The 13,858-nt window shown below is 43.5% G+C and overlaps 1 protein-coding gene across 1 annotated transcript in view; it reads right to left on the bottom strand.

Moving 5' to 3' along the window:
• The window catches only part of LOC138487529 (zinc finger protein 850-like), a 131,946-nt gene that overhangs the window by 54,359 nt on the left and 63,729 nt on the right, over positions 1 to 13,858 (bottom strand). Inside the window, exon 2 of the mRNA XM_069614026.1 lies at positions 10,265 to 12,675. Within this exon, the coding sequence (XP_069470127.1) occupies positions 10,265 to 11,481 (1,217 nt within the window). The 5' untranslated portion in view covers positions 11,482 to 12,675. The remainder of the gene's footprint in view (positions 1 to 10,264; positions 12,676 to 13,858) is intronic.

Here is a 13,858-nt window from a genome sequence, read left to right as displayed (position 1 = left end):
AGTCCTCGCTTCCACCTTTTCATTTTAATCCTATCCTCGCTATGCCCAGTTCTCTTCCTTACTACCACTACTTCCAGCACCGTACTACTACTACTCCCTTCGGTAACCTATTCCCACCTCCTCCACACTGCTACTCCTTCCTCGTACTACTCCTCCTCCATACTACTCCCCTCCTGCACACTACTCCTTCAACCCACTATTCAGTCACCCTCTTTTGACTCATCGGCAATCGCTTCACACTCACTCCTTACACTATATTATCTACCCACTCACTGCACAAACACGCACATTCAGAATGCAGATCCCTCATGCATTATTGGTTTTAAATAGTAGTATTCGACAGCTGTTGGTGTGAAATGGTACTGGATGGTTGTCTTCTTACTTGGTTGAGGTGATTGCATTGCTGGACCTGGGCTCGAAATGTGTAATAAAACCAAAATCTATGTTTGAACGGCTGTCTGTTAGGTACTTGAACGCTCACGTCTTGGCCACCTTTTAGAACCATCACCGATCTTGCACACACATTAGATCCTGCAACAAATTTCCAACCAGTGCTAAGTGTTGAACCACTGGTGTTTATATTTTATGGTTTGAGATGCTGTAGGTATGTAGGTTCATCCTTTCAGACAGCTCTTTGGAGGTCTCACCCATATCATTTCCACCCATACATTGTTTGCATTGAATGACGTATATGTATGTCCCTTATATCTGTGTTGTTCGGTTCTGCTAGGTTGTTAAGGCAGATCACATGAAAATGTGTTTGCATCTCCTGATTTTGCAAGGGTACATTCCAGGTCTTCTTTCTTCTTGATCTAGTGATAACGTACTCCCGGTCAAAGACTGTCCTAGATTTGTTGGATGCTTGTGTCGTAAAAATAATTACCACTGACTAATCCGGTGGATTGATGAACAATTAGTTGAACGTGAACAAGACAAAACAAAGCAATGACTGCAAAAGACTTTGGCACTGTTTGTGCCCTCCCTGACTCGCACGTGTGAAATGAATAAAACAGACACTCCCTGAGCAGGGAATAAGGCACAAAAGAGCAGGCTGCGAGAGTTCAAGGAAAAGTTTATCTAGATCTCTGAGAGCACGCTGACCACATCAAGGTTACAACACATTTATATAGTACATATACATCTTTAACATATGATGCTACGTTGGACCTGGATTGGTCAGCCGTGGTGGTGTCTTAGGTGTGGGCATCATCTCTTTCTCCGAGTTGGTTACTTGGTTGGCAGGAGGATTGACGTCAGACATTTGTGCTCCGGAGGGGTGAAGGTCAGATCACTGTGAAGCACGGTGGTCACTATCTAAGCTAAGAAAATACATTCTGAGTAATGCATGCACTAAATAATAGTTGATCAAAAAGACTCTCAGTAGTGTATCATGTCGTTTTACAAATCACTCAAGAGTTTATATCATCTACACATTTGGGTTATACAGGTCACATGTTTAAGGGCCTTGACCACTATAATACTGTCATTGAACTATAGGGTTAGTCTCACAAGAATCTCAGGTATGTGGCACTTGTTAGTATTAGGCACGATTTACTGCAACAGGGGTCTAATGTTAGTTGGGGGTCTGCTGGGTGGGCTTCATAGCATGGTTGGCAGTCTGGCACATGAAAGGGATGCCTTGCAAGGGCACAGGGTTAGACTGGCAATAAGTTTCAACTGGTGAGGGTAAGAGGGCAAGCACACTTTTGTGGAGATGAACGAGCTATGTACTTGGCTCATGTTGGTTCACATGCAGGACAGTGATCTCAGAGGAAAAGGGATGTGTTGCATTTATTATTTGTTGCAAGCAGCTCCGGCCTCAGCGTGAGAATGGAGCTGCAGAGTTTTCCAGTTGGAGTGGGGGCGAGGGTGGGGGCCATGTGCTCCGAGCTACTGCGGCGGGCAAAAGGGAGAGATGCATTTTGTACTATTGCAGTGAGGCCTGGTTACCAAGATGGAGTCGAAAAGGGGTACAAAAAATGGATGCCCTGTGTCCTGCTCGGCGGTCCCATCTATGCGAATGTAACCAAAAGTTAGTATTGCATAAGGACGAGGGGCATACCCACCACTAGAGGCACTTGGTCCAAGTTTTGTACTGAGAAGTGATGGTAGAGAGGGGCCCATTGGCCCTTCGCTCCCACACAGCGCAAGTGAGAACCCCTCCCTCCCTCCTTGCACGTTCTCTTATACCAAAGAAACACATGTATTTCAATGGAAGGGGTGGTCCGGACAGAGAAAGGAATCATACCGAAACAATGTTGCAAGCAGGAAACAAAGCCCCACTATGCAAGTCTTTGAAACCAGCTGCATTCTTACTTACATGTTGGACATGATAACATGATACATTTAGTGAGGTTGGATACATTCCTCAAAGATTCACACACGCTCTGAGGCAGGCAAGAATGCTTACAATATGATGACTTCTGTCTGCTAAAACTGCTTTTCCTAAGAGGTGGGAGCCTTGAACACGCTTACATATGCCAAAAGGGAAACATGTCAGAAGCGAGAGATGTGAAGGCGAGCACAGCTACACTTTAGCCGAAGAGCCCTCATCGCAAAGACATGCACAATAAATCCTAACGCCGACCTTGTACAAGCAAGTAACGGCATTTAACCACATAAGTTTATTTATTTATATTTTTGTATAGGGCTCCACACACCTTGGGGTCTCAGGGCGCCAGGACTAACAGACACAAAGCATAAAAGACAAGTATCACAAATCAAGAGGAATTAAGGTGAGAGGCAGAACAATCACCGTCCCTTTTAAAAAGAAAGGTTTTCATATCCTTTTAAAATGTTTTTGCACAAGATAGATTCCGAAGATCAGCTGCAAGACGATTCCACATTTTTGGAGCCCAGTTATAAAAGCTGTCGGGGCTTGGTCTCTCTGGCATCAGTGGAGGAAAGCCCATTCATATGGTCTTTATGTGCTTCAAGATGGCAACACATTTGAGCCTTCAGGAAGAACATAAGCGGTTCAGCTCTCAGAGCAGTTACCGGAAGTTACGTCCCTCTGACTCCAAAGAACTTATTAATAAAGACTGGTAAGCCCTGTGCGTCGATTCGTTCCTTGAGCACTGCAGCTGTTTCCTTGTTTCGCTCTGCCTCCTCCTTACGCTCTTTTTCCGCTGCCTCCGGCTGGACTTCTATGGAGCGTCCACGTTGTGCTGTGAGAACTAAGATCACGTCCATGCCCCTGACGGAGCTGATACGTCCGTAGGGATCATTTACTTAATTGCATCTTGAGCCAGTCTGGAATAGACATACATCTACATTTGGGGGTTTTCCCTGGGGCTCTGCCTGAAGGGTGCATGCAAGACCAGTTATGTGGGCTTGTGGATACCTTTGGGAGCCAAGCTCTGCAGCACGCCATCACTGCTCCTGAAGCCTGCTGTGCCATCCTCGGGTCAGTCGCATTTCATTGCTTGTGCAAGCCTTACAAAAACTACAACTTCCAGATATGGCAAGCTTATATGCCGGTTGACATAGGAAAATGCCTGCGTTGGAACGAGGAGCTATGTTGACGGATTTCACTTGCAAGCGGGCACTCTGGTAACCAGGAGCGGCGCCATGAATGTATTTTTGCGTCATTGACATCACCTTGTGTTGGATGTGATGCGTCACCAGGAGCTAGTGGAGGGCCAGCCTGAATGGAATGGCATGCTAAGCCTTACCTAGTTCATAAACGGCCCGGCTGCTCCATTTTGGAGGACTTGCAGCCTATTCAAGTTTTATTTTTAGATGTCCCAGAAAGCAGGCTGTTACAGTAATCGAGCTTGGAATTTATAAGAGCGGTGGCCACCAACGCTCTATTTTCCAGGTAAAGATAAGAATTACATTGGCCTAACTATTTATTGATATAGCCACATGTGGAACTCAAATGCGCCACATGATTTGAAAGTGACACTTGGGTATCGAGATATACTCCCAATGTTTTTACAAAAGTTGCAACCTTAATCCGGCAATCAGCAATAACGAAGGACTCGTACTCAGACCCAATTTACTCAAATATGTGCCCGACTCGGCTATGAGTAACTCTGTTTTGCTGTCATTTAAAGCCAAAGAGTTTGTTGCCATCCACACCTGGATGAGGTTGACAATCTTATTAAGGGTCTGCGGGTCTTGTTCATGATTATTAAAGCACTCTTTAGATAGTTAACACTGCCTCTTGATGGGTGAGAAAACTGCACCAGACTAATATCAATCTTAAGTTTCTTCTTATGTATTAAGATATCATTTATCTTTGTTGGACCATTTTATCTGCTAATGTGCTGAGAATTAAACATGATGGATCTTTGATCAAAGTTCACAATGTCCATATTTACAGGGTAAAGTTAGATAACATTTAATACCTGCCAATTGATTCGGGCAAATTAATGTAGAAGGAGTTAGGAGAAGGAAGAAAATATGAAAAATGGTTAAATATACTTAAAAAACTAAATTCTTTCCCCAAAGAAACTCCTCCTAACCAGACCCATATTTTCTACAACCCCCCTCGCTTTTTGTACTGTTGTTAATTATTTGTTTGAATGAACGTCCAAGGTTCCACACGTGAGAGAAAATATAAACCAAGAAAACCGATAAAACACGAGTCTGAAACCACACCAAAGGCCAGGGGCCCAGACAGCATGCATAATATACCAGCACTCCTGAGATCGCCCTTCAATGTGAGATAGATAGTAGCCAGTAAAACACACACACACACATTTAGAATTTAGTTCATGTAGGATGATGGCAACGATAACTGATGTGTAGGCAAACATTAGGCTTAACCAGATATGCACACACAAGTAAAGAACAAGACAAAGACACTATGAGTGCTGCAAGCAGTCATATAAGCATTCAACAGAAAAACTAGAAGGTACCAAATATAAGACAAGGACCAAGAAAAACTAAACAGGTCCTTGCACATAATAGAGAATATAACATTTATACATTGATTCCTGACATCTCTCAAATTATAGATAGGCACAAGCAATAGGGCCATACACTTCCATGCAATCAGAAAATACACTATTTAGACATGCACATGGATCCGGAGCACAAGGTCAAGAAGCACGCCCCATGCAGTCATGCAGACACATCATGAGAAAAGGAAGGAAACATGTTTCAAACGCAAAGTCAAAATACTTTCAGTTGAATGGTCAAAAGGGTGAGAACCGTAAGTTGGTGCCAACCTTTGATTCTCAAGGGAAAGGATGTGAAGTATATTGTTTCTTTTTTGTTGCCACACTGTTCACACCTCACAATTCTATTGGTTAATTTTGATGGAAACAACCCTCTCGAGGACATCCGAAAGGCCAGAGCCAATCAGCTTTCAAGTTGTATGTGAAACATTTTAACCCGTCAATTAGCAGAAAATATTCATTAGACTGGTCACGAGGGATAGGATAGGCCAATAGGGCTAGATACTGTATAGAATCACCTATAGAGCAATACAGACTGTCCAATCAGCGACTATGAATTTACATGCATCTTGAAACATTGTGTAAAACCTCACTCCACTACTCACTATATAAGCCACCATGTAATGATGTAATGTCGAATGATTTGTGGATTATTCACAGTTGCGGTTGCATGTAAAAACGTTTGGTTTTTGTTGCTTCCGTGCACTTTTTATTGGCTGATTGCATTACTTTTATATCATTGGTTTGTGGGCTTTAACTTACACATGGTTGGCCACGTTTTGAACAGCACTGAGTCCTCACCAGCACACAGTGTACTATCCCAATGTACAATAGAAAAACATACAAATGTACATGTAAAGAGGTGAATTTGCTGGTACACACGATTTCAAAAGAAATAAAGAGCACAAGGCAAATGAAACTGTATAAAATTGATATAAGAAATGTATCATTTATGTGAGGTTTGGATCTATTGAACACTTCATTCAAATACTTTGCTGGTCTCATTTTCTCAATTCTCTGACCCCTAGGCGATAGAGTGAAGACAGCAATGTAATTTCTTTTTTTAATTGTTTTTTTGATTTTTATACAGTTGTGCAACTTTTAAAAACAATTCATCCATTCACATATCAACCAGATCATCTGATAATAGTCAAACTATTGCCAGAGGAGAGTTCATTAATGTAAACAATACAACAAAATGACAACAATTTTTTTCCAAAACAACGAAAAATCAAATTTCGTCTCATATTGAAATCTTCCTATCTCCACTCTTCGACCTTTACAACTTATCCAGAACAGGACTGCGCGACTTGTCCTTGGCCTCAAGCAAAGGGACCGTATCTCTCCAGCTCTGAAATCTCTTCACTGCCTCCCCGTGGCTGCAAGGATCAACTTCAAGACCCTCTGCATTGTCCACAAGGCTTTCTGGGGCTTGGGACCGCTCTACCTCCAACTTTCTGTTCCAAAACCTCTTCCTTCTTGAACTCTCCACTCATCCACCTCCAACTCTCTGAGGGTCAGATGCTTCTCCAAGCAGAGAGTTGGGGGCAGATCTATCTCCTCGGCCTGGGCCGGCCTCTGGAACAGCCTCCCGGCCTCTCTCGAACTTGAGCAGACCCACCTCCGGTTCCGGAAGCAACTCAAGACCTTCTTTTTCGCATCCGCTTTCTCTCTTCCACTCCCCTGCTGATGCACCTGACTGCTCCGCACACTGGTCAACCTCTGAGCTCAGGCCCAGGCTCCTGCATGTCCAGGTGCCCTCTCACTGCCTCCGGGCTTCCCAGCACTTAAGAGTCTGTATCTGCAACTCTACACTCCCTTCTCTCTGCACTTATGAGCCACCCGCTGGCTGCACTTGCAAGTTAACTGCACTTCTCCCTTACCCTAACCCCTGGCACTTCTCCCCTTCCCTGCACTTGCGCGATCTGAATGAAACAAGGCCTAGTAAGATCGTTATTTTGTCCTGACTTGTTTCTCCCTCCTTGTCTTGTCGCGCCTAGAAACATTTGTGTACAGGCTCGTTATAAATGCCATATCATATACTTGATTCAGAGTCTTCCACGATGTGAATGTGGCAAAATAGGGTAAATGATACGTGTGTCACAAAGGGATTGTGGTTTAAGAAAGTGTGTTTAATTTGTAATATGTCAGTGCAGGATTTAGACCAAATGCCTACAGAAGCTGGGGAAGCTCTAAGAGTAAGCAAGTTCATAGTGAAAACCGTGTCTGGGATGGAAAAGAAAAGTTGGGATATTCAAATGATAACGTTTGTAACATAATTTTAAGAGTCACTGTCCTTCCAGGGGCACCCTATTCTATAAACCAACTTCCAAAAGGTGCCCAACAGAAAGATCAAAATCTAGTCTTAATAATTCCTTAGCCTTCTGGCTAGCCCTGAGCTAAAACACAAAATGTGCCAAGTCTTGGGCAACAAAAGAGTTCACAAAGCATATTTTTTAATGTCCAGCCCTAGGCTAAACTTAACAGAAAATGTTCCCTTGGGAATGCTCTTTCAGGTGTTAGAGTCTTGACTTTGTGTCAATTTTCTTGCTTTCATGATGCATTTTTTAAACCTCTCCAGGGACTCTCGGTGTTCGGGGTTCTGCCTCTTGTCTTCCATCTTGCCCTGCAAATTGCACCAGTGCTCCTTGTTGCAGTGTTGGATCTCGCCAAATGTCTGGTACTTCAAAATACCAGGTCGGTCTATTTCAGACATCTCGATCCTCAACATTCAGCACAGTCCTCTCCAGCTTCAGGTCTCCCCTAGACCTCAGTTTCTTGGAATTCACTTGTACAAAGTGGCCACCTTGTACCAAGTTGTGATCTCCAGGTCGCCACAGGAAGCTGCCACAAACATGTCCTCCTGCTCTCAGTCTGCTGCTGCTTCTTCTGGACTCACCCAGCCTCTTTGTGCCAGCCCTTGCAATTGGCTGGGGTTGCTAGAGTTTTGTATTGTGAGATTGGGTCGGGCTTTTCATATAGTTTCTCTTAAGTTACTTACATTTGTAACAAGGAGCCTCTCAGCATTGGCTAACTGCAGCATTTGTCTCAGCTGGAGGCTCTGTGGCATTATGACGTTGCGCACACATTTGATTCTTGTTGGCCTGTAGTGTACTTGGTCCTCCCAGGATCAGGAAGTGAGCTGCTGCACATGTCTGCCTGACTGCATGGTTCATGGCTGTGTTCAGTCCTGACTTTTGGCAGTAGGTACGTTTTGAAGCTTCTCTAGCAGAATCCACAGACTCTGGTTTCGCAAACAGATGATGTGCACTTCTTGTGTGTGTTAAACTTTGAGTTGGAAGTCAGGTTCTTGAATGCCCCTGGTGGAATAGTACCGGGTCTTGTAAGGGGTGCAAGCATTTGGTATCCTGCTTCATCCACTATCTGTGATGCACATCGGGCAGTTCCCGGACACTTGTGGATCGCCCCCTTCAAGATATGATAGTTTATTTATATAGCGTCTATACACAATGTGTTTCAAAGCGCTTCAGGGACCATCATAGATGCTTCATGGGTGTGACATGCCACATTGTGCTGCATGCCTTCATGATCACTGAGGCAAAGAGAGAAAGCACGTCTCTACCAATAGTGGGATTCTCCTGTTCTTCAGACCAGCATGGAAAGAGCAGTCATGTATGTGCAGCTAGTCCTGTATTTCAATGTCCAACTTCCATAGCAATGGATATAGTAAGCAAGAAAGTCAAATTATTGAAAGAAAAAAGACCATTGAGGCACCAAGTCACAGTACACTGACAATTTCTTAAGAATCACAAGGAAATACATGTAACAATCTGTCCGTTTTTTAAATTAGTCGAGGGCTTGATTTTGGACATCATAGTAAATAATGCTCTCACCATTTCAATTAACAAATGTGTCCTCGTTAAATGATAGAAGTTAATTTCTCAGCTCTGGGGAAGTATTTAGACGCACCTAAGGCAAGTCTTCCCCCACAGTGCCGTTGCTGTAGTTCAGAATAGAGACCTTTTCTGGACCGCACAATCATCCAGTCATATCCCTGTAAATGCATGGGATCTTTTCCTTAATAGGAAACCTACTCGGCATTAATACTGGGTGTAGAATGAGATCTGTTTCCACAGGGTTCCTAGTTTCTTTTCTTTGCTCTTTATGTAAGAGCAATGTTTATAACTGAAGCATTTCTGACATCACATACACAGATAATGATTTTCTGCTACATGGGTTCATGAAGAAGAAGAGAGATGTTCCTAATTAATGTTTTCTGACATTCATCTCACCGGCAAGGTTTTTCTCAAGTGTGTGTTCTCGGATGATTAATAAGATTCATTTAATTAATTAAGTATTTCTGACATTCAATGGACGCCTGAGGTTTTCACCTGCATTCACATGATGAATAAGACTGGAGGACAAAACAAACAATCTTACTAGGCCTTGTGTCATTCAGATCGTGCAAGTGCAGGGGGGGAGGGAGAGTAGAAGTGCCAGGGGGTGGGAAGGGGAAGTGTAATCAGGGCAGCATTGCTCTAAGTAAGTGCAGGCAGGGCAGTGCGGCTCTGGCTAAGTGCAAGGAGCCAGGGGACTGTAGGGTTACAAATATAGCCCCGAGTGCGCAGTGATTCTGAGGGTAGCCACGCAACTAGTCAGCGCAGCAGAGAGGTAGGTCAGCAGGAGAGAGAAAGAGAAAAAGCTGTAGCGTAAAGGTCGGTCTTGAGCTTCCAGAACCTCAGGTGGTCCGGCTCAAGTTTGAGAGTGGCAGGGAGGCCATTCTAGAGGGAGGCACCTAAGAGGAGAGAGATCTACCACCCACTCTCTGCCTGGAGAAGCGTCTGACCCTCAGAGTTGGAGGTGGCTAAGCAAAGGGCTCAAGAAGGAAGGTGTTTAGGAAGTGAGAGTTGGATGTAGTGTGGGCCCTGGCCCCAGAAAGCCCTGTGGATGATGCAGAGGGTTTTGATCTTGATCCTTGCAGCCACCGGGAGCCAGTGGAGAGATTTCAGGGCTGGAGAGATACAATCCCTGGGCTTGAGGCCAAGAACAAGTCTTGCAGTCCTGTTCTGGATTAGTTGCAGAGGATGGAGAGTAGAGGAAGGCAGATTGAGAAAGAGGATGTTGCAGTAGTCCAGCCTAGAGAGAACCAGGGCCCTGCAGACAGTGGGCTTCTGGGGGAAGTGAGAAGAGGAAGAATACCTCTGAGGAGGTGCAGCTGGTAGTGGGTCTTCTTAGCAAGGTCTGTGATGTGAGGAGAGAAGGAGAGAGTGGAGTCAAAGATGACACCAAGATTTTGTGGCTCACAAGAAGGCGCATGACGAGTGCCCAAGGAGGGCGGCCAGAGCGAAAGAGGGAATGCAGGAGCAGGGGTCCAATGAGAAGGATCTCAATCTCACTGAGCGCACTGATAACGCTTTTCTCCTGTATGTGTTTTTTCATGCCGCATAAGAGAGATTTTGAGACTAAAGCATTTCTGACATTCAGTGCACTGATGAGGTTTTTCTCCTGTGTGTGTTCTCTCATGAAGAATAAGACTGCCTTTTCGACTGAAACATTTCGTACATTCAGTGCACCGATATGGCTTTTCTCCTGTGTGTGTTCTCTCATGAAGAATAAGATGGCCTTTTTGATGGAAGCATTTCTGACATTCAATGCATTGATAAGGTTTTTCTCCTGTGTGTGTTCTCTCATGAAGAATAAGATGGCCTTTTTGACTGAAGCATTTCGGACATTCAGTGCACTGGTATGGTTTTTCTCCTGTATGTGTTCTCTCATGCTGAATAAGATAGGCTTTATCACTAAAGCACTTCTGACATTCAGTGCACTGATATGGTTTTTCTCCTGTGTGTGTTCTCTCGTGACTAATAAGACTGCCTTTAACACTAAAGCACTTCTGACATTCCGTACACTGATGAGGTTTTTCTCCCGTGTGGGTTCTCTCATGAAGAATGAGACTGCCTTTTCGACTGAAACATTTCGGACATTCAGTGCACTGATGAGGCTTTTCTCCTGTGTGTGTTCTCTCATGAAGAATAAGATTGCCTTTATCACTATAGCACTTCTGACATTCAGTGCACTTATATGAGTTTTCTCCTGTGTGTATTCTCTCATGTTGAATAAGATTGATTTTATGACTGTAGTTCTTTTGACATTTATTGCACTGATGAGTTTTTTCTCCCGTGTGTGTCCTCTCATGACGAATAAGATTTCCTTTTTGACTGAAACACTTTTGACATTCAGTGCATTGATAGAGTTTTTCCCCTGTGTGAGTTCTCTCATGTCGAATAAGATTGATTTTATGACTGAAGTTCTTTTGACATTTATTGCACTGATGAGCTTTTTCTCCCGTGTGGGTTCTCTCATGATGAATAAGATATCCTTTTTGACTGAAACACTTCTGACATTCAGTGCATTGATACGGTTTTTCCCCTGTGTGAGTTCTTTCATGCAGCATGAGAGAGTATTTGCGGCTAAAGCATTTTTGACATTCAGTGCATGGATACTGTTTTTCTCTAGTGTGAGTTCTTTCATGCAGTATGAGAGAGTTTTTGCGACTGAAGCATTTTTGACAGTCAGTGCACTGATACTTTTTCTCTGTTGTGATTATTTCCATGTCTTCTTTTGCTATGGATAGATCAAGCCTCAAAATGTGCACCTTGGCTAGTGATGATTGACTCTTGGCAAGTAAGAAACTGTATATTGCTGCATTTGGAGAATAGAGGTGGCAAGCAAATTTTCATACCCGACTAGTACCTTGCAACTTGAACTTTCTACACCTGGGATACACACAATGGCAATGTAGAAGGCAAGCAAGAGACGTGATCATATAGGCCTACGGACAGGACAATGCAATTAGGAAGAAAAGATTGTCGAAAATTCACAGAAATATAGCTGCATTTTCATAAGCTCCCTAACCTGTGTGGCCTGCCTGCAGCCCTCTATGCCCTCCCTTTCTATATACATTTCACTATAACCTTATACTATCCTTCTAATAGCATCCATATCATTGTATCCTATTGCTATACAGCACTCAATTGTTTGCAAGCTAGGTTTGCACTACACAAAATGCAACAAATGCCAGAACAAAACCCATTCCTGAGTGAGGGCATAGATGGATAATGATTAGAATGAATCTCTCCAACTAGTTGCAGGGTCTCTAGTGAATGCTTGCATTTTGTCAAAGGTAGTTTCTCTCTTGATTCCACATTTTGTTGCCTCTATGGGCATCCTCTGTATGTTGCCCCATATACTTAACTTCATTAATCTGGTTGTGCCAATGCTGAGTCGATCACTTTATCTTCCCTTGTGCTCTCACCCATTGCGAGCCTGGTATTTTGATAAATGTTTTTCGGGCCCCACACAGCATGGTCATGGGGGATCAGATTTAATTCATAAGAAGCTTTGCCCTACATGCTTCATGTAGATATAGGCCCTGTCCTGTTTCACTTCATGCAGAAAATGAGCTGTGGTCTTAGACTGCACTTCTTGACAGGCCTGTGCATGGGCTCCTATTCAACAGTGCCCTCAGCTTACATTCAGACGATTCATCTATCAGATTATTCAGATTTGGCTTCTTCATGACGAGCAATCGAAATGTGGGATTGAAGACATCACTTTTTTAAACAGTCGTGTTGTTGACTCTCCCGACTCCTTAATTCCTTAACACATCTGGTTTCCTTTTCAGCGCTCTGCAACTTCCCTTTTGTATTGTAAATAAGCTTTGTTCGGGTGCTAGTCGCATCACTTATCAATTATCAATTAATTTCCATTAATTTCCACTTTATCTTTTCTGGCGTGCGACATTCACCTGTAGGTTGAAAAAGAAAGTTATCTTTCTAGATGTGGTATTGTGAAGAGAAACAGCATTAAAGAAATGAATGGCAGTGTACAAACAATATCGCATTTTCCATTCTGTCCATTGTGGTGTGTCACAAGGAGGAGGCGGACAAAGGAGTAGTGTTTATACTGCACTTATATTAACAATAATGAACATGAAGGGCTATCTTTCCCTACAACTGAAGGGTTTGCCCTACCTATCAATACTCTAACTATGGTGCTCGTCATCAGGGTGGTTGTCCTTAAGCAAATAGTCCTCTGTCCAATACTCTATTATTCTGACCCTACCACTGTTCAAATAGAATTCAAAACCAAAAGATGGGCTCAGGAGAATGACTCCCTTCTCCTGGCCAAGTTCACACAGTTTTAGAATCTTAGCTTCATTTATACTTCTAAATCAGTTCTTATTCAATCACTGCAGCTCCTTATAGAGGTTGTTTCAATGGCTTCCCATAGCCGAAAGATTTCTTGATTAAGAAAACAAGGATTTGATAAACTAATTAGAGACCCAGGAGAATGGCTCCCTTCTTCTGGTCATATTTATACAGTTTCCAAGTCATCAATGTCAGGGAATGTCCTCAATGGTTCTACTCAACCCCTATGGATCCTTGCAGATGTTTTCAAAATTTTTCAATATCAAAAAGTGTCTCTGGATCCAAAGAAATCCACCAAACAAAAGAGGGGTTCATGAGCACCTCAAATGCTTATGCCTCAGGTGTCACTGTTGTCAATCTTACTTTGAATGCCACTGGCACTACACCGCCTGATACCTTACACATTTAAAATCTTTCTGCCCTGCTTCCACCAATGATTCCTGCACCTTGAAGCCTATTGCCTCTGACGCCACAGACATCTCTAACATACAGAAGCACACAACCCTTGCATTTACTATTGCCGCAAGTACCCCTGTGACAACCACACCTGGGCTGATCGGCTGTTCCACACACTCTGGAACCCCCTCCCTATACACACATCAACACCATAGGTATCTTGAAGCCCTTCACCCCAGTATTAACTAGCACCACTCGCACCTTAGAGCTTGCCACCGCAATACTTTGAAAGGCCACCAGCACCCTGAACCCATTGGCCCCTGTACACACATTTGATACCGCAGATAATCATACCTTTACAGGTAACACTAACTTAGATGTAAC

This window comes from Ambystoma mexicanum, chromosome 9, assembly GCF_040938575.1.
Source record: "Ambystoma mexicanum isolate Mex_15411 chromosome 9, UKY_AmexF1_1, whole genome shotgun sequence".
Taxonomy (NCBI): Eukaryota; Metazoa; Chordata; class Amphibia; order Caudata; family Ambystomatidae; genus Ambystoma; species Ambystoma mexicanum.
The sequence above is the reverse complement of the archived record's forward strand: the minus strand, read 5'-3'. Positions and strand labels throughout refer to the sequence as shown.